The following is a 21,268-nucleotide window of genomic DNA, read 5'->3' on the forward strand; positions in this document are numbered from 1 at the left end:
GATGTAAATTTTGAGTGGTTTTTGTTGTCGAGAGATCGAGGATGAATAATGATGGATAGAAGGTAGGAAAGAGAAGAGAATGGCATGTAAATCATCTCTTATGATACTTCTATCCTTTGTCTTTTGTCTCAAGGCTTCTTGGTTCCATTCTTTTCAAAGTTATTCTTTTTTTTCATAGCTACTCTTGAGTTCAGAATCTTTTCAACTATTCTACAAAACATTCAAAACTGAAATAAAAGAACTCAAGTTTCTTTGTGATCGAAAGCAGTCAAGTTTCTTTGGATCTTCACAGTAAAATCTTGTGGATTTGTTCGATTTGCCAAAAGAACTCAAACAGCAGAAACCTGGTCATCAGATCGACCATCCTCTCAGAAGATCAACCTCGTTTTGCCCTGAACATGAGCGTGTAGACACTGAAAATTTAACCACTTTGGAAGGAGCTCAGAGTTTCACCAAACTCATGTGGCCCTCTGGAAATGACAGGTTCTGGTACGTTTTGCCTTATCTACAGCCAAAATAGGATCCTATTTTGGTAGCTGTTTTTTTTTTTCAATCAATCTTTTCCTTTTACTAATAGAAACAAGAATCATGTGCCAAAATTTGTAAGGCACTGAAAAGAAATTCTAATTATATGATAGCCAAGTAAATAAATAGAACATCTTTAAGTTATACTCTATAAAATAAATAATTGTTTTGTAATTAAGAGAAATGAAATGAGTTTTTTTTTTGTAATAATAATAGAAAAAAGATTTTTTTTTTGTAAAGAATGATGAAATAAAAGAAATTTTATCTTAATAAGAAACTGATATACAATTGTGAATGTTTTGAAAATACGGGTTATAGGTTATTCTTTGGCATGAAATGATTTAAAAAAGAGAAATTAGATCTAACGATTGTGAGAATGGTTTTCCAAAACTACGAGATAGAAAAATACTATGACTACTACATCCATTGAATCATGAATCAGATAAGTTAAGAGTTTATTTTAATATATCATCAAAAAAGACTTAAACTCATATTCTATTATATATAGAGTTTCCTTTTTTATCACTTAACCTAGACGAGAAAGCAACTACTTTTGTTTTTTTTCGTAATTTCATTGTGGAAAGTAAAACTACAATATCCCGAAGATAAGAGGCTATAATTCAACCATAAATTCCACGGCCGGCCTCAACAATATCATATTAAATGGTTTGTATTATTCAATTAAGATAAAGAATCTCAACTTGGTGAAGGTACTTATGTTGATCAAGCGACCTATGGTTCTGATAGATTAAGTTTGAAAAAAAAATCATTTTCTCATTTATTTATCAAAATTCTTTGTAAATGTCATTTTACCTAAGTAGTAAATATTGAATTGGGCAAAGAAGCATCAGCCTAAGGCGTTGAAAGATTTCATCTGCCATAAAGAGAGAGCTGAATTGCTGTGCACTGCGGTGTTTTTTTTGTTTGATTTCGTTTTAACTTTGCAATGCAATTATACTATCCACGATGTGTATTCTATCATTAAGTGTGTCAAATTAATACGATATAATAGATGTATCGTATAATACAATACATATTACTGATATAAATTGATACATTTTAAAAAAAAAATAATAACATAATAGAGGTGTATATAATAAGAAATTTTAAATTTTCAAATATGTTTATGATATTTTTCAAAATAATAATATGTCTATAAAAATTTTTTTGTTATTCTATTTTTAGAAATTTGTATTATACGATACGATATAATATTTGATACACAATACATGATACGAAAAATTAAGTTTTTGATATATGATTCGACCACGATGATTATGATACTAATTTGAATGTGTGAACGAAATGCCAGGATGTTTGATAGAGAAACCAAAATGATGGTGAAAACTTTTAAGATTAACAGGTGAAACCTGAAAAATCCAGTCATTACATAACTGAAGGCCTTCCAGGAGTCGGAAAGAGAACCATGGTTCGCGCTTTGCTTAGAGAAGATATTGGTCTACAAATCACACAGGTATTATGAAACAGAATTTAAATGGAGGACTTTTAATATAATTTTAAATTAAAATTAACATAAATTAGATGTAAAATTATGTTTAATAAAATTTTAGAAGTAATGTGATATTTAGTTTGAGGACTTTTATATCACATTGGGATGAGAAAATAGGTTTTTTTTTTTTTTAATTTAAGGAGTGAAAATTACACTGTTTCGTTAAAGCTGGATGGGAAATAGTCATTTGGTATAGAATATTCATAATTTATAATAAAATTCAATTGATTTTGAAAATGAAAATTTGAGCAATTCTGTCAATTGTGAAAACAAGACCCTAACCCTCATTCCTTTCTTATTATTTGACGTCGGAATCTTGTTTAGGATTTATATTTGAACAACACATAGAAATCAATCCGATATCTCCTGTTCACTTTTGCTTTCAGGAATCTGCTTTTCTTAATTTTCTGCAGTTACTTGTTTTACAATCATTCTTCGGAATCTTGCTTTATGAAATACGAAGTAAAGCAAGACAAATTGTGAAAGAAGCAGAAATGATTTGCTTTAAAGGAACTTCTGGTAAACGAAAGGAAGGACAATTGGAATAGCTAGGAATAAGCTTTATTTATACCTAAACCAGCATCAAACCGAGGTTTCACTTTGCCCAAAACCTAAAATATTCCTCATCTTTCATGCATTATAAACATTTGAAACAAAGGACGGTAGCATTTTCACAAACACAAACACATTTGATAACTTTACCTTCCATCATTCAATACCATGGCTGAAGCAATTGTTTCTTTTGTCTTGAAGCAACTGGGTTCAGTTCTTTCTGAGCAGGCGTCTGACTACATCAGAAAACAAGTGAGCCTTGTTGGGGATGTTGACGAAGAAGTAGAGAACCTTACGCACAACCTTGAAGCCATCCAAGCTGTACTATTTGATGCAGAGCAAAAACAAATGAAGAATGCAGCTGTGAGACTATGGTTACATCGTCTCAAAGATGTATGCTATGACCTGGAAGATGTGCTGGATGAGTGGAATACTGCAATCTTGAAATTGCGAATTGAAGGAGGTCATGATCATGATGCTATTGCTCCGAAGGTGTGTTGCTTCTTTCCATCTCCTTGTTTTGGTTTTAAAGAAGCTGTTTTACGTCGCGATATTGCAGTTAGGATAACTGATATAAATAAGAAGTTAGATGCTATGGCCAAACAGAAAAGTGATTATAATCTTAATGTGATTATGGCTATTGAGGAACCTGATAATCAGCAAATGCAAACTACTTCTTTTATTGATGTGTCTAATATAATTGGTAGAGATAATTTGAAGAATGATTTGATAAGCAAGTTATTGTGTAAGGGTAGTAAACAAAACCTCCAAGTCATCTTGCTTGTAAGGACGGGGGGAATTGGAAAAACAACTCTTGCTTAATTTGCCTACAATAAACAATGAGGTGAAGAACAATTTTGATAAAATAATATGGGTTTGTGTATCAGATTCTTTTCATGAGGTTAGGATTGCCAAAACCATCATTGAGTCTCTCGAAGGTTATACTCCTACTGTAGCAGAATTAGAATCTCTTCTTCAGCATATTTGTGACTCTATTAAAAATAAAAAATTTCTACTTGTTTTAAATAACGTGTGGAATGAAAATTACAAAAAATGGGAGCCATTTTATAATTGTTTAAAGAATTGTTGTCGTGGAAGCAAAATTTTAATTACCACATGTAAAGAGTTGGTTGCACGTATGATGAGTTCAATTGATATTATCAATGTTAGTGAATTATCTTATGAGGAGAATTGGTCATTGTTTAGAAAGCTAGCACTTTCTAAAAGGCCTACTAATGAGTATGAAAATTTAGAAGAAATTAGTAGCAAAATAGTTAGGAAGTGTAAGGCGTTACCTCTTGCCATAAAAACTATTGAGAGTCTCTTGCGGTTTAAAAAATTTAAACAGCAGTGGCAATGTGTGTTAGGTAGTGAAATGTGGAAGTTTGAAGATATTGAAAAAGACCTTTTAACCCCTTTGATGTTGAGTTATAATGATTTACCTCCAATGGTAAAACAGTGTTTTGTATATTGCTCCATATATCCAAAAGATTATAATTATATCTATAAAGACATGTTAATTAATTTATGGACGGCTCAGGGTTATCTTAGGGTAGAAAAAGATGATGAGAACGAGAAGATGATTGGTGAAGAGTATTTTGACTATTTAGTGACAAAATCTCTCTTGCAAAAGAATGAGTCTCAGCATACGTATTATAAGATGCATGACATAGTGCATGACTTTGCACAATTTTTGGGTGACAAAGAGTGTTTATCAATAGAAGTCTATGGCATTGAAGACCCACTTAAAAACTCTTTTAACGACAAAGTTCATCACTTAATGATAGATTTTATTGAAGTTAGGGCTTCATTTCCTGAATCTACTTTTAGATTAAAATGGCTACGTAGTCTCCTACTTACATATTCCCATGGTGGCACTAATTGCTTGAATAGTGATGTTCTAGCGAGATTATTTAATGAATTGGCATGTTTACGGTTATTACGGTTGGATGGTGAATTGAATATTGGAGAGATTCCAAAGGAGATAAGAAAATTGATACATTTAAGACATCTTGAATTGTCTAGCAATTCTTTGTACAAAATAATAAAATTGCGTGAAAGTTTGTGTGAATTATTTAATTTACACACTGTTAGAACGGAATCCCTCATAACGTTACCTCAAGGGATTGAAAAATTAGTAAATTTGAGCCGTTTAGAATATAATGATTTTTTGGGTACACTACTTTACACGCCAAAAGGGGTTGAGAAATTGACTGATCTTCGAAGTCTAGGTTCATTTGTCATACGAGGTGGTGGTGGTCATGATGACAAAGCATGCAGTTTTGAAGGACTGAAAAATTTGAATCGTCTTGAAGGGAGCCTTACAGTAAGAGGATTGGGAAATTTAACAGATGTCAGCGATGGGAAACTGGCAGAAGTTTTTAAGAACAAGGAAAAACTCTATCAGTTGATTTTAAAATTTGATAAACGTGGAGAAGTGGAGAGACTAGATGAGGATGATGAACTAATACTTGAAACCTCACAACCACCACCAAATTTAGAGAATCTACGGATATACTACCACAAAGGCAACACATTCCCCTCCACTTGGACGACTTTAACCAAACTGAAGGAGTTAAGACTTGAGGATTGCCCCAAGTTAAAGGCACTGCCAGACAGCCTTCTGCAGAGGACAACACTCCGGCAATTGGATATTATTGGATGTCCTATTCTAAGTGAACGATACAACATGGAAACAGGAGAGGACTGGCCCGAGATCTCTCACACCCCTGATATCAGCATCTATCCTCAACTTGTCCAAAGTGAGCAATGACCATCACCCCAAAAGCCACAGGTAATAAGTAATTAGGCTCTGTTTTCATTACATTTTAATTATAATCTAAGAAAAGCATTGTTTAAGTCAAAATATTGGTTATGTTACTGTCTGGTATCTTTTTTATTATTTCAAGTTTAATAATTAATCACTTCAACTTATTATTTCTTTTTTTTTCAATTAAGTATAAGTTCTTAAAGTCTTCTGGGTATGTGTGTTTCTATTTTTACTGCCTCTGAAGAAGTTTCCAGTCTGGTTTCAGATTGAGGTTACTATGGTACTCCCAAGGATCTAATGAAACAAGAAAACAGGTTATTGGTAATTTCATATTCTTTTCAGTTCTTTAATGCTTCATTTCAAATGTTGTACTTGATAATGATTAATGTTACAGGGGAAGGGAAGATTGACTTCAAATGGTTACAAAGTAACCTGTTTGATCTCAGCTTTGATTTTCCATGTAAGCTCTCCCTTTTATTTTATACATACATACATACATACATATATATATATATATATATATATATATATATATATATATATATATATATATGTGTGTGTGTGTGTGTGTGTGTGTGTGTGTGTGAATTTATATGTATTTTTTGAGATAATAAAGTGTTTGGAAAGTTTAATTGTCATCCCAAACTAGCACCCTTAATTTTGAATTTGGTGGAGAAAGGAAGTTTAATGCTTTTTCCATCTTCTGGTTACTTTTTTTGCCTTTTCCAGTGATGTAGTGGAGCAAGTTTAGCAAGCCATGATTTTCTCCTCACAATTTCTTTCAGCTTGACTGTTATCGGTCTTATGACTTTGCTTGGGTTTAAAAGCTGCCTCACCTTAGTTCAGTTTGGTTTTGTTACTATCTGCAGCATACCATTCTGCTGAGTGTATATTTTGCGCAGGCTTAAGTTATTTTGAAATTTGTACAGAAGCTAGATGAGTGGCAAGATGCTTCGAATGAAGAAGATAAAATGCAGATGGAGAGTCAAGTTATGTTCGTTCAATCTAGTTATTTCACGAGATGATTTTTCCTGCAATAGCTAGACAATTGTCATGATTTTTAGATTTTCTTTTCATGTGGATGGTGTATAATTCTGACAGCTTCTATTTGTTGTCATGAAGACATTACACTTCTGTAGATTCTCCACTAAATCACCTGTTAGTGTGCCACCAAAACTCACCAACTTCTTTTATTACTAAGGCTACCCTTACAATGAATTTTAGAAGTCTTCACTTTATGGATGAATTACAGAAAAAATATTGCTTAAGCTGTTTTTAAGATATAATATAGAATATTTAAAATAAAGCCACCCCAGCCTGCCTGCTCTAGTTATTTTCTTGCTTCATTTTTTTTTTCAAAGTTCATTTTCCCTTCAAAACTAATGGATGTTAACAGAATAGATAGACATGGGATTGATGTAATTCCATCTTTTGAGATGCCTTAGTGTTATGCTACTAATTTGTTATAATTATTGGAAATGAATTATTCATTTTTTTTAACAATGATTATAAGTGCATCTTCTTCTGTGATACAGGCTTCTTTTAAGTTTATAGAAATGGTGTAGTTAACTTATTACTTTGGTGAAACCTGATTTTTCTTTATGTGTCTTATAGGTAAGTTCAGCTGATGCAGAAAAGTTGTATGTCTAATGTTTAAATCATATATATATATATATATATATATATATGTGTGTGTGTGTATGTATTTTTTGAGATAATAAAGTCGTTGGAAAGTTTAATTGTCATCCTAAACTAGCACCCTTAATTTTGAATTAGGTGGAGAAAGGAAGTTTAATGCTGTGTGGCTTTCTATATTGCTTTTATTCTTCCGGGATGAGGTCTTTGGGAAGATCTGCAGTTTCTATGTTCATCAGTTATTGTTCCTCCCCAACAACGATGGGAGATGAAAAAATAGAATTGGATACTGCTACGTGCTGCCTTTCCCAATCAATGACAGGTATGGCTTTTAAAAAGATCATTCAAAAAGCAAACTTTTAAAATCCACGCATGTTACACTTATTTGTATACTGATAATTGTTGTCTCTGGCAGTTTATAAATCATGCAGCCTTTGTGTGGAGTAAATTCTCCAATGAGATTCTATTGAGGCTTTCTTTCCATCTTCTGGTTAGTTTTTTCACCTAACAAGATTTCGTAAAGCCTTTTGTTAACACCATCATGTAATTATCCTCTTGTTTATCTTTTCTAATTATGATTTTGAACATTTATATATAGTAACCAGTTATGCTCCTGTCTGCCACAATGCAGAGTTTAATTTTCATGGGAGTTAATTTGTTGAACTTTGGTTGGCCTAAATAGATGAGTGACTGATCAATGGAGGAATGCTCCATTAGGACTACTGCCCCAAGTTTCTTCGACCAGAACACTCCGAGGCTTAAATGTTGAAAGGTGTTTTGAATGGCAGAGATGTATCCATAGTTCATGAGCTAAAACTTACCTAATTCTCTCATTAACAATGGTGGACACTTGTTTGTATACAAGAAAGTAGAAATTTCACATTCTTGTTCGATGATTTTGATTAGCTCCTTTTATTCTGTTGAACTGTAAGATTTATTTCTGTTTGAGAAATGTATTAATATTGAAATTTCAATCACTTTGTTTCCCACTCCCAGATTAAGATTTTTGAATACAACAGTAGCAATTATTTTGTCAATTCTAACGGCACACTCAATCGGAGCTGACATTGATATCTATCGTCCAGCACCAATTTTCAGTCGCCAATTCCTGCTACCTTGTCCTCTCTCTTCTGTCATGCTGCAATTTGTTTTCCTAATTCCTATAAATTCAACACTACCTGATTCTAACCCACCATCTTCAATTCATCATCCATATGGCTACACCTACCACTTCCACCAAGCTCCTACTCTCTGACTTTTCATCCGCTGTTCAAAATGTTCCCTCTAATTATATCAGACCCATCAATGACCGTCCAAATCTCACACAAGTCCAAGTATCAGATGCTTCTTTTATTCCTCTTATCGACCTTGATGGTCTTGACGGCCCCTGCCACTGTGAAATCATCAAACAGATTGGTTTAGCATGCCAACACGAGGGCTTCTTTCAGGTTTATCCTTTGTTATTTGCAATAATCTTTTAACTTGACTAATTCTTAATCTATGTATATATATACACCTGTCCATCTAGGTGAAGAACCACGGAATTTCAGGGGAAATGATCAATAACATGTTAAACATTGCAAGAAAATTTTTCAAACTGCCGGAGAGTGGGAGGTTGAAGAGTTACTCTGATGACCCTTCTAAAACCACTAGACTCTCCACTAGTTTTAATGTTAAGATCGAAAAGGTGGGCAACTAGAGAGATTTCTTGAGCCTTCATTGTTACCCTCTTCAAGACTCAATCTGGGAAACTGTTGACAAATTTTCTTGCAATGTTTAACATGTTATTAGGCTCTGTTTTCGTCAACTGTCATCTTGTGCAAAGTGAACAATAACTAACACCCTGAAGCCACAGGTAATAAGTAATTAGGCTCTGTTTTCATTACATTTTAATTATAATCTAAGAAAAACATCGTTAAAATCAAATTATTTGTTATGTTATTGGCTGGTATATTTTGTTTTTTTTCAAGTTTAATATTTAATCACTTCAACTTCTTTATTTATTTATAATTACTCACAAGTATTTAAATGAATAATTCTGCTACAAAGTTACTTACAAATTTCGAAATAAAGTGTTTGGAAAATTTAATTGTCATCCCAAACTAGCACCCTTAATTTTGAATTAGGTTGAGAAAGGAAGTTAAATGCTTTGTTTTCCATCTTCTGGTTAGTTTTCTCGCCTTTTCCGGTTATGTAGTGGAGCAAGTTTAGCAGGCCATGATTTTCTTTTAGAATCAAACTGAAAGGTGAAGTATAATACAAAAGTAATTTGATTCTCTTTCACCTAGGCTTCAGATTTCATCTTCAGAAGATTCATATCATGCGAAAATAGAAAAGAATATCTATCGTTTTGCACCATTTAAGTGTAAGTTTCTTTTCTTGATTTCAATCTAACATTGTTTTGTGGATGTTGAATTTGGAAGCACACCACAACATTGTGTGACTGGTTAAACTTTTTTTCATGCAAGACAAATTCATGGTTAATACTGAGAATGATGCAAATCCTGAAATTATGCCTTGGAAGAAGCTAGAGGACCTGGTATATGGCTGTATGAAGAATATCTTAGCTGCTGACATTTTGCCGTTGTTTGCTGCTGAAATATTGTTGTTGCTGTTGCTGGAATGCTGCTATTGTTGTTTCTCATTGTATTGCAGGGCCAAATCACTATTTCCCACCCAAGGTTTGGTGCAAACCCAACTTCCCACCCACTACCTGTTAAAAATTCAAATACCTACCCATCTATTAAATTTCATTATTACTATTAAAGGTAAAATTGTCATTTATTAAAATATTTAAAAAATAAAAATTCATCACATTTTCCCCTCTAAGTTTAAAAATCTAACAAATTTTGTCTCACCCAAGATTTGAAAAATCAACATTTTTCATTAAGGTTTTTCTAGCCACCACTATTGGCGGCCGAAAATAATGATAGCGATGGTGGTGTTCTCCCTCCCTTTCAACTTCTCGTTTTATTGTGCTTTATTTTCAACCATCATTGGCCAAAGAAATAGGTCAACGAAGATGACGTGTCGTTATTGTTTGAGAGATGATGAAGATGAAATCATGTCTTCATATGGAGACAAAGAATGATCTTTGTCAGTTGGTTTTCTCGATCAATGATAGCTGAAAATAGAGTGTAACTAAGAGAAAAGCTAGCAAAGAGGGAGAATGTTGTCATCATTGTCGTCTCCAGTTGCCTGTAGCGTGTTGGAAAAACCCTAGAGGGGAACGTAAGTTTTTCAAACTTTAAGTGGGGGAATTTGTTAATTTTTAAATCTAAGGGGTGACAATGTGATAAATTTTTTATTTTTTAAATAATTTTGTCCTAGACAGTAACAATAAAATTTAATAAATGGATAGATATTTAAGTTTTTGATAGTTAATAAATGAGAAATTGAGCTTTCATCCAACTTTGAGTGGGAAATAGTCATTTGGCCTTTACTGAAGTTATTTCTTAATTATTGGCCGATTGTTTGCCTTTGGATTTAAACATTTCACATATTTTACTCCTAGATTTGATTGCCTAAACTTTAGCTTCAGTTATTTCAACTTTGACTAATTGTAAGATTATATGTAACGGGTGATATTAATTACGATAAAATTGTTTTTTTTTTTTATTATTATTATTCAACATAGAGAGATTTCATTCAAACAGCCAAAATTGACCTAATTACTCCAATTGTGTTTCTCTAATTAACAATATCTATTTTTCTATTAAAAATCGATGTAAATTAAAATAATCATATTATATTATGTGAGTTAGTGGGTTTGATTTGCTCAAAGTGGGTAGATCGAAGTTGCCCCAAACTCATTAGCTTGGATTAACTTCAATCTAGTTACCTCAAATAGATCAAGGCCAATAACATTAGGCAAGAGAGTCGACACTAATGTCTAAATTCTTCAATTTTTTTTTTTAAATTTTTACAAGTGTTCTTTTAGACTTAGTTTTAAACTTTTTATTTTTTTTTATTTCATCAAAATAATAGTTTTTTCTCTTTTTTTTTTAAATAATTAAATTTTGATATTAAAATTTGAAATCATTCTCAATAAGTTTATCAAATTTTCGTTAAAATAAATTGCAAAAAACATATGAATGTCCTAAATTGAATTATTGTAACTTCTCTCCTTTAAATACATATATATATTTTAGAGTCGAATACTTTTCCCACCTAAACTATCTTCCCACGGTATGAATGCTTAAATTACAAATTCTTATAAAAAAACTTAACTCAATAAAAAATAAAATAATAAATTATAGAATGGCGTAATAATTATTTAACACTTTCAAAGTTTTGAAAAAAGGAAAAATGAAAATACAAGTTGGCTATAATAAGATTACATTGACTATAATATAATTTTACTAAATCTTTATTAATTATCGAAATTAAACTAGATCAGACATAATTCAATAAAATTTCACATTTTTATGTGTTATTTTAATCTAGAAATATGCGTCTAATTGTCGAAATAAAACAAGGACTGTAATTTTCTTTATGAACTTCATTTGGCTGAATCATTACATGACCAATAACCCACCCTCTAATTTGACCATCACTATAACATCACATAAATTTATCATCGATGGAGCTTATCAAGGTTTAGTAAACCATGTGTCGTGTTGTGTGTAGGGCTTTGGATTATGCTGGCCAACCGAATCTTAAGACCCATAACAGCCCACGGTGTGGCAAGTTATACCCTTCTGAGTTTTGTTTAGGCCTACCCACAAAAATATAATTTTTAAATTTGATGGGTTCTTTCGTAGTGGCTGGTGAGGCCCTGATACGGTCCGTTTTACTTGCGGGCCTTGATCCATGGGTCAAGCGATAAAACATCAAAATATATTAAAAAAAGAAATAAAAAATTAACGTCAAAATACTTAACGACTAGTTTACGAAGGTCACTGTAGTTTGATCAGGACTTCAACTTGACTCGACACCCTCTCAATTAAAGATCCAAATTTTTGTCAACTCCACTCAATGCACTCTCTCTTCAACTGGCAAGATCTAAACTTTCAATTTGTGGGCGTTAAAATTTAACTGAAATCTTTGGAACAAGATACAAAGAGCAAACCAGTTTCAGATTAGTATTCAATTATATTGTACCCGCCAAACTGCAAGCTTAGTTTCATTATTATATTTTGAAGAGAAAATTTCCGGTAATGTGGTTTTGAAGTGAAGTGAAGAAGAAATGTGGTTTTGTTCTATCTTCTGCTAGTGAATTGAAGCTCGATGATGGCAGGTTTTATAGTATCAAAGATGATCTAAATTTAGAGAGTGGTGATTGGGAGCAGGAGGTGAGTGATGCCCCAATCATGCCATTTGATGATAGAGACATCCCAAAGAATTCGTCACGAACCCCTTTGAAACTGGTTTCTTTCTGGGTTACAGACGTTGATCTTAAGCATCGTTCGAAGAAATTTGTTAATGGAAGTGGGGACATGCTCATTGGTATAACACTAGATTATTCATTTTCTGGGAAACCTTATGATGGGGGAGGCCCTCAATTTCTGATATGGCCTAATCATACTCAAATTCCAATGCCGTTTCAAGGGATATATACTGAAACGAAGAAAAATGGTGGTGAAAGGGTTTTATGTTTGTTGGGAACTGCAATGTTACCGTCTAGGGAGTCTGATTCAAATAATCCATGGGAATGGATGAAGGGCTCTGATCAGAACTATTACCAGCCACCACTTTTGCAAGATGATCAAATTTTGCTTGTGCTTAATTCCCCTATGACTTTCGCGCTTACAAATAGGGTAATACGAGGGGAGATGAGCAGTTTAAACCCAAAGTAAAAGCAGAAGTACTATGACAAAATTCACATTTTGTCCCGATTTGGCACAATCTTCGTCTAGGGAGTCCCAATCTTCTCAGCACCACACTATGAGTTTGGTGCTGAGAAGATTGTTTCAGAGGCATGTAATCCGAATCCATACCAAGAAAGCTTCTTGAAGAGCGGCATTGATATCTATAAAAGGAGTGGTGGGTTTTGTGAAGTTTTGGAGCAGAATACTACCGGAGGAGCTTTTGGTAGCACAGGAGCTCCCACCGTCTTGCCAAACTGGAAATGCAATGGCACAGACAGTTTTTGTCGTAAGCTGGGAACATTTGGTTCAGACAAAGCAATTCAGGCAACAGATGGAAGCTTTAAAGATGTCACAATTTTAATTCAGAATCTTAGGTATCAACAAACACATGGAAAGGGAAATGCTAGCTCAGCAAAGCTTGCTGCAGTATTTCGGGCTGTCCCTCCATTGGATAATAGGCATAATGCCACATGGAGATATGGAGTTAGCAACTTGACCATTGCTGCTGTGGACTCGTTGATGCAGAAGCGACTAGTTGTGAAAAAGTGTCATTGGGTCAAACCTTGGGTGGGACAACTCTCACCATTATACAAAGATCTCATGCAGAAGATATAGCAGTTGCTGAAGGAAAGGCTTCTACAACTGCATCTGCCAAATCCGTGATGAAGGAAGACGTGCAGTTGAGGGTGCGTAAATGTCCCCAGTTTTGAATGCCAGATTCAAGAGCCAACTCCCTGTACTTCATGTCAATCTCTTCAAGTGTTTCTATGTGTTCACTCATAAAGCTGCAATTGTAAATATAACAATTAACTTAACTTTGTAGATAGCCATTTGAGTGCTCATATAGACACAAAAAATTGCTATATTTGTAACTAATAATGTACCTGAACACTTTTGTTGGCCAAGCTCAATGAAAACTTCTTTGATGTAGACTTCAACCATTGTACTGGCCTTACTTGACTCTAAAAAACAAAAGATGTTGAAAGAAATGAATATTCCAAGGGGTTAACCAACCAAACATTGTATGCAAACCTAATGACGAGGGTAAATATCAGAGAGGAAGAAAGTTGGTTAGACAACAGTTACTGATAGTGCTCATGATTTAGGACAGACAAGAAAGATGGAAGCTAAAACTTATGAAATTGAGTTTTACAGTCAAACCTGGTATGTCAGAGTATGATCATTGCCAACTCCTTGGCCTTTAAGGTTCCATAGGAACTAAAGAATATCATGACCACCTAAGGCTTTGAGAAATTCTCCAACTCTTTGTGAATCAAGTCAGCCATAGGCTTGATGTAACCTTCTCGTTGATAACAGGACCATATGATAGAAACAGACATCCTTGATAGGTATGCATCTTCCCTGACATATTATTCTAACTCAGAAATGGTTTTATGATATACAAATTGATATTCTATAGGCAAGAAATTAGAGAATATACTAAAACAGATGCAACACCTAAATATTCTCTTCAGAACACAGAGGCTTGACCCAGTTGTAGAGATAGAGCACCGTAGATAAAATCTTCTGCTGAAACAAAGTAAGTTTCATCTCGCTTAAGCTAGGAACACCATCTTCTCTGTTGATGCAATAAGCAGCCTTTTCTCCTTTCTCATTCATAATTATTTCTTCTATATTCAAGCATTTAAGTCATTTGAGCTTACAAATCATGTACTAATGAGAAAACATTAATAGCAATTTGTTACATACCTGTTTTCAAGCTTGTTTTCACCTCAACTTCCATTAAAAATTTTCAACAACATGTATGTTTTCTTCATACTATGTTCAAAAACAATAGAATTGTATCAGTATGGAAAATTAAATAGGCATTAGAGCTATATCAGCAAGAGTGAGGGAATTCGATACCAAAATTAAGCGAGCGTATGGCTTGTCCCCTCTGCTAAGCATCCATTGGTTTTGCATCTTGCCATGCTGAAATTGCCCACCTGTTTGTGATATTGATAATGCAAAATCATTAATGCTGCAATAAGGATTTTATGTGATGCTAATATGTTATTTCCAGGAAAATTTTAATGAATCAAAATTCAACAGACTATATATAGCAAAAAATATCTAAACCTCATCACCTTGCCTGCTTTTCTTTTTCCGCTACAATTCCACGCTCTGTATTCCCCTGCATTTTTTGTTACCATTCTCTGATGTGAATCTAAACAAACCATCATGTGATTATGGTAAGGGGGAATCAAGACATTGAAGAAAGAAGAAAGTATCTTACATTCAATTATTGTTCAAATAGTATAAAAATTTACAATTGAATTGAATTATTACATAAACATGACAAGCCCTTGCATTGCTAGGAAATCAACTTTAATCAATATAAAATTAATGTTAAATTTGATTCTAATTATAAAAATTTGATGAACAAGATTCAAACCAGTATGCAATACAGAATCATGTCCCAGTTAATGTATTTCAGGTAATCCTCCTGCTCTTACTTCTACTACAATTAATTACACTTCAGATTTTATCAATCTCTAGATAATTAAATCAAAGTTCATTTGTTATAGAAAAGACGGCTCAACCTAACTAAACCCACCACATTGATGGAAAATGAGAAAACTAACAAACAACAGTAACAAAAGTTATGATAGGGGAGAAAAGCAGCACATACCAGTGCCATGAGCACACTTCTTTGTCGAACTCAAAGCCTTTAGGGTTGCGGCAGATGGTATCGACGGGAAGCCCAAGGCCGTTGATTTTAACAGGAAGATCTTCCTTCGCCTTTAAGTAAAAAAGTAAAGGTAATTGTAGGGATCAATTCGTGAAAAAATAAAGGTAAAACAACCATTTCGGTTACAACAAATTTATAATATTAAAAAAATCCCGGATCCGGCAAAATGCACCCTCACTTTGAATAAAATAATTAAAAGCCCTCTATACTTGTAAAATTATCGCTAATTTCCCCTGTAGAATTGCTTCCCTTCTTTTTTTTTTTTTTTTAATTAAGTAATTAATTAAAAATTTTCACAAGAGTGACAGAGGTTGAACTCAGGACTTTCCTTCTCTTTTATCAGTAAGTTGGCCTTAGAGTGAGGGAATTTCAGTACCTTGATTAAACGAGCTTATGAAACATGTCTCCCCTGCTAGCTTTCCATCGATCTCATCATTGTCTCAGTTGGTGTTTAATCCTTTTCACTTTTCTGCTTTTACTTTTTCTTCTGTAATTCCGACAATAGAGACATAAGAGAAGTAGTGTTTTTAAGAATTCAAAATTCAAAGATGTAATTACAAATATAAAATCTTTAAATTGCTCAAACAAGAATAATAATTTGTTATTGAATTTGTGATACATGATTCATACCAATTAGTCGTTTCCTTGCAATTTTCTCCTGCAAAACCAATCACAATTTTTAGATTATTAATGTCATACTGCTAACTAAATATATTTTAAGAAGACAATACAATTTATTCAAAAATATTTACAATCTTTTACAATCAACAATTATCTAATTCACATACTTGTTCTTCTATGAATAATCGCTCAACTGTGGAGTTCAGGTTACCCATCCATCGTGCTTTGTCAGTACTAAACATATTTATCATAACTTCGTTGAGCTTTGGTGTCAGTTGTTCTCCATAACCAAAAATCTTCATATTTGGACATTTAAATATAAAAAATGCCTCCAAAACTGGAAATTCGATAGAATATGAGCTTGAGCTAAAACAACCAATGTTATCTAGCCATTTAAGCCCCAAGTAGGACAAACTAGGAAAAACAATCTTCTTTGCTAATGATGATGATACTTCCTCATTTGTGACTATTTCTTCCAATGCTGAGCAAAAAATTATTGTAAGCATCCTTAGCTTCACAAGGCTTTTGACTATGGAGGGGGTGAAGAGGCTTTTTAATTTATTGCAACTTTCAATATATATAGAAGTTAAGTTTCCCAGACTTGCGGAGGTTGTGGTGAGATCTTTCCTTGGTGGTAGTATTTCCTCTTCTTCTTTCATTATGAAAATCTCCTCTAAATTGTCACAATCAAATATCCTCATTTCTTCCAAACAAATAAGACTCTGCAATAAATCTTGTGAAAATAGCTTAACTAACTTTGGGCACGTCTGTAATTGTATTCTCTTCAAGTCGCAAAGGTTTATGTATTGAGTTTTACCTTTCCATATATGTGTCATGTTTGGCAGATCTCTCAAATATAGTTCCTTTAATGACGAAAGCAACTTTGTTTTTCCATATGTCACCTTAAGCACTTCACAATCAAATATATATACCACTGATTTACATGTGTCTACTTCTAAATATTCCGTTTGTTCAATTACCAAATTATTTAGGCAATTAAACAATCCTGAAATCATAACCTTATCATCATTTGACATCAACAATTTTCTTGAATATTCTTTTAAATAAATCAGAAAGTTGTGCTTTTTAACATATCCTACACCACCTATTGTTATTGCAAAGTTTGATAAGTTTTTGAACGGCACATCATTATCAATTAAGAAATTCAAGTTTGGGATAGCAATTTGCAAGCTAGTCAATCTAAACAAAGATTGTAACTCAGCAAGCTTTGCATTGCTTCTCGAACCCCCCTCATCTCCTTCAGAATCCCAATGATCAAAACTTTGAAAAACATACAACTCCTCCAATTTACACAGAGAAGATATGACACCATGTGCTATTCGTGCAAGCTTTTCACAATCGTTCAAAGCTAATAACCTCAAATGAATTAATTGACTGAAAGATATTGGGATCTCCCTAACATTAGAATCATTCAGGCTAAGAATTTCTAGTTTACTTAGTTGCCCGATAATAGATAAGTCACCTAACTTGCAACCATTAAGATACAATGTTCTAAGATTTGCCAACAAAGAAAGTGACTCGGGCAATGGCAATAATTGAGTTTCACTCAAGTCTAAAACTCTAAGATCTTTCATGTCTTGAAAGAAATTGTTAGGGAAAACCATTTTAGAATTTCCCTGTAATAGTAAAGACAGTAACTTTGGGCATTCCATCACATCTGGCATTTCTTTAATATCATTTGACATTAATGAGATACATGTGAGATCTTCATATGTATCTTTGTTTGGCCACTCTTTTAGATCAGTACCAGCTTTGACCAAGAATATTTGGTTGTACTTAGGTGCTATTATATGTGCAACATCACGTACAACATCATGCAATTTTACATATTCTTCGATATTGTACCAATGTTTTCCATAAATCAAGAGAAAAGAAGAGGTCAACGTACTTACAATAGTGTGAACTCTGTGCCTAACATCCTTCATTGTCTCAACATTTTTGAACCACCTCAAAGCCACTCCATATGTAACTAAAACTTCAATTGGAATTTCAAAATCCTCTGGAAAAACGCTACAAAAGAAAAACAATGATTTTGCATCCTCAATTTTTAGATAGTTGATGCTTAACTCCAAAGATGAAATCACACTTCCTTGCATCCCTGGGATATCTGTTGGAGTAGACATTTTTAGTTGTCGCGCCGCATCAATCCACACATGCTCATTTTTATTCTTTAATGCCCTTGCAATTGTTACAATTGCAATTGGCAAGCCATCACATTCAGCGGCTACTTCTCTTGCAGTTGGGCTTATGATAGAATTTTCAACATCCATTCCAACAATCTCCTTGAATAGCTCCCACGATTCCTGTTTTGATAAAGTTCCAACTGTATATGTTTTATCACAATCCATTTCATCGCACACATATTTGCTTCGAGAGGTAAGCACAATCTTACAACCTCCGTGGTCCTTCCCAAAAGGAATACCAATCTCCTCCAATTTAATTCTTTCCCAAACATCATCCAATATTATGAGGATTCGTTTCTCCTTCTTAATTCTCTCCCACAGGAAACTTGCTCGTGCTGATTCAGGATAATCAGGTAATGATTTCAGATCTAGCTGGCGAGCAATTTCTCTTTGAATATTCATGATATTTGGGGTTTGAGACACAACCACAAAAACTACTGAATCAGACAACTTCTCTTCCTCATCTTGTTTACCAACGTGTTTCACCAGTGTGGTCTTACCCACACCCCCCATCCCACATATTCCAATTATGCTGACCTTGTCATCTTTCAAGGCCTCCATAATTTCATTCTTGATTGATTCTCTAGATTCAAAAATTCCAGAATTTCCAACAGTTGGAATGATAATGCTTGAAGGAGGAGGAGCAGGCTCAGATAGAGTTTGAAATTTTCCATCTTCTTGGAGCCGAGTGATCACCGTTATCTTCTGCTTTGCCACCTTGCTGAACCGGTAACGCGATCGCACATCAATGCACCGCCCTTTGAAGCACATCTTGTTCACGTTGCCTTCATCTTCAAAAAACTTTTCTGCTTCAGCAGAGACATTATCAACTTCAGATATCCAGCTTTGGACATCAGGTAAGATAATTTCTCTGTTTTTTTCAGCAGCATCAATTCTCAATTGCATGCTGTCTCTGGTAGCCTTGAGTTTCTGAGCTTGCTTTTGTAAAGTTTCGATGTTGTCATTGTACTTAAGCAGGTAGCCAATCTGACGTCCTGCTGCATCGAACAAGCGGCTGAAAATAATTTCAGAAATTGAACTAACAGATGAAGTAACAATTTCCATGACGTAAATTTTGAGTGTTTTTGGTTGTCAAGAGATCGAGGATGAATAATGATGGATAGAAGGTAGGAAAGAGAAGAGAATGGCATGTAAGTCATCTCTTATAATACTTCTATCCTTTGCCTTTTGCCTCAAGGCTTCTTTGTTCCATTCTTTTAGAAGTTATTCTTTTGTTTCATAGCTACTCTTGAGTCAGGAATCGTTTCAACTATTCTACAAAACAGAGGAAAACAGAGGACATTTCATGTATACCTATATGACTTAAACAATTTACAAATTTCCTTTTGGTATTTTGGAATTCATTTATACTTAAATTGCCTCTCAAGTCTTGTTTGTTCCATCTTTGCCTTTTCTCTCAAATCAAGGCTACTTGCTTAATATTCTCTTCTTTTATAATTTCCATAGTATAAAGAATATGTGTATGCAGATTGATGTCTTATTTCTACCTGAAAAGAAGTTAATAGGAGTTAACATATTCAAAAATTAATAATTCAAATTGTTTTCAAACTAAAGACTAGAGAAAATTACTTGTATATATTTTGATTTATTTCTACCAAAGGCATTTTCATGGGATACTTTATATCTTTTGCTTTGATTGTCTTTGAATGTGAGAGATTGAGGATGAACAATAATGGATAGAATGTGGAAAGAGAGGTAAATGACACGTAATTCAGCTTTTAAAGAAAAATTCAAATCTTCATAACAAAATTAAGAATCTATTGTAACAAAAAGGAGAAGAATTACAACATCAAGCAATTGAAAGAGAAAAGAGAAAGGCTTTAAAGTACAAAAGATTTCATATAGAAGAAGCCTTGGGTCTCAAGGCTTCTTTGGTTCTAATATAAGTGAAAACATTATTCTTTCCTCTCATTTTTTGCTCTAATTCCAAAAGGCTTTGCTCTCAACTCAAGCTTAATATTCTTTTCTTTTCTTCTATAATCACTAAAGTGTTGTAGAGATCTTATTTTTATTCTGAAAGCACTTAATATGATTTACTGATTTCACAAGCCTACGCATGAGATAGATTAGATTAATTAAGAGATATTCAATTTACTTTACAATTTTAATCATGTTGTATATGTTGAAATAACATGGGCATACATGGATTAAATTTGTTATCCTTTTAATAAAAAATCAGGTGAATGTGTAATTCAAAAGAAAATTATTTTATCAGTCTAATCTAATCATTCGAAAATGGGTCAGTATACTTCATATTGTAGTTATCAAATTTAGGTTATAAGTGTAAATTAATATAAGTTATTAGGCTTTTGATGAGAGAGGCTAATTAACTCTTTTAATTTTAAATAAAAGGAAGGTAGAAGTCCCCTTCTCCGATTGATAAAAAACACAACATTTTGGCACCCTTTTTGCATAACACATTCTGAAATTGGGAACGAAAACTTTGCTCAAGGATTGACAATCAATCCTTCCTGCATCAATTTTCTTAACAGATGGCACAAACATGATTGTCTTAGTCCCTAATTTATGAATATAAATGATTCTATTTCCTTTTGTAGCCCTTGGGTTTTTTCTTTTCTTGATAACAAGAAACCCCACCTGACCCCCCGGGTTTAGTGACCAATAAATCAAGAGTATTATCTTAGTATGCTCCCGAAGGATTTATACCAAAGCTCTCCACCTTGGAAGCCCACCCCTTGGAGGCTACCTCTGGATTTTGCTTCAGTTTCTACGCCCTGCAACTCCTGCACATTCACATAAGTTTTAGATCCCAGCGAACTATTTGCACTCTCTTCAGCTTTTGTTCCCTGCAATCCATCAGCAGTTACCTGGTTACACAACACTTGATTCAGTTCAGCAAGAAAGCTAAGCTCTGATTTCTCAACACTTTGAAGTGACACATTCAGTCTGGCTTGATAAAAACATTAC

At 33.6% G+C, this 21,268-nt stretch overlaps 2 protein-coding genes across 2 annotated transcripts; one reads left to right on the top strand and one right to left on the bottom strand.

The window, feature by feature from the left end:
* Positions 1–3,728: 3,728 nt before the first annotated feature.
* LOC123201275 (putative disease resistance RPP13-like protein 1) lies at positions 3,729–5,360 on the top strand. Its single transcript, XM_044616706.1, has 3 exons — positions 3,729–4,037; positions 4,128–4,237; positions 4,682–5,360. Exons 1-3 carry the CDS (start codon positions 3,729–3,731, stop codon positions 5,358–5,360), a joined length of 1,098 nt encoding a protein of 365 aa, XP_044472641.1.
* A 9,342-nt stretch (positions 5,361–14,702) lies between these two features.
* Positions 14,703–19,384, bottom strand: LOC123201309 (probable disease resistance protein At4g27220). Its single transcript, XM_044616758.1, has 5 exons — positions 16,717–19,384; positions 16,283–16,596; positions 16,114–16,152; positions 15,435–15,544; positions 14,703–14,748 (listed from the first exon to the last, which is right to left on the bottom strand). Exons 1-5 carry the CDS (start codon positions 19,382–19,384, stop codon positions 14,703–14,705), a joined length of 3,177 nt encoding a protein of 1,058 aa, XP_044472693.1.
* Between the last annotated feature and the right edge of the window lie 1,884 nt (positions 19,385–21,268).

This window comes from Mangifera indica, chromosome 2 (genome assembly GCF_011075055.1).
Source record: "Mangifera indica cultivar Alphonso chromosome 2, CATAS_Mindica_2.1, whole genome shotgun sequence".
Taxonomy (NCBI): Eukaryota; Viridiplantae; Streptophyta; class Magnoliopsida; order Sapindales; family Anacardiaceae; genus Mangifera; species Mangifera indica.

Coding starts and splice junctions, on each gene's coding strand:
- LOC123201275 (XM_044616706.1), top strand. CDS start 3,729: ATGAGTTCAATTGATATTATCAATGTTAGTGAATTATCTTATGAGGAG. Junction 4,038..4,127: donor ATAATGATTTACCTCCAATG/GTAAAACAGTGT, acceptor TGGACGGCTCAG/GGTTATCTTAGGGTAGAAAA. Junction 4,238..4,681: donor AAGAATGAGTCTCAGCATAC/GTATTATAAGAT, acceptor ACACACTGTTAG/AACGGAATCCCTCATAACGT.
- LOC123201309 (XM_044616758.1), bottom strand. CDS start 19,384: ATGGAAATTGTTACTTCATCTGTTAGTTCAATTTCTGAAATTATTTTC. Junction 16,153..16,282: donor GATTATTCATAGAAGAACAA/GTATGTGAATTA, acceptor TTGGTTTTGCAG/GAGAAAATTGCAAGGAAACG. Junction 14,749..15,434: donor GAAGTGTGCTCATGGCACTG/GTATGTGCTGCT, acceptor TATCACAAACAG/GTGGGCAATTTCAGCATGGC.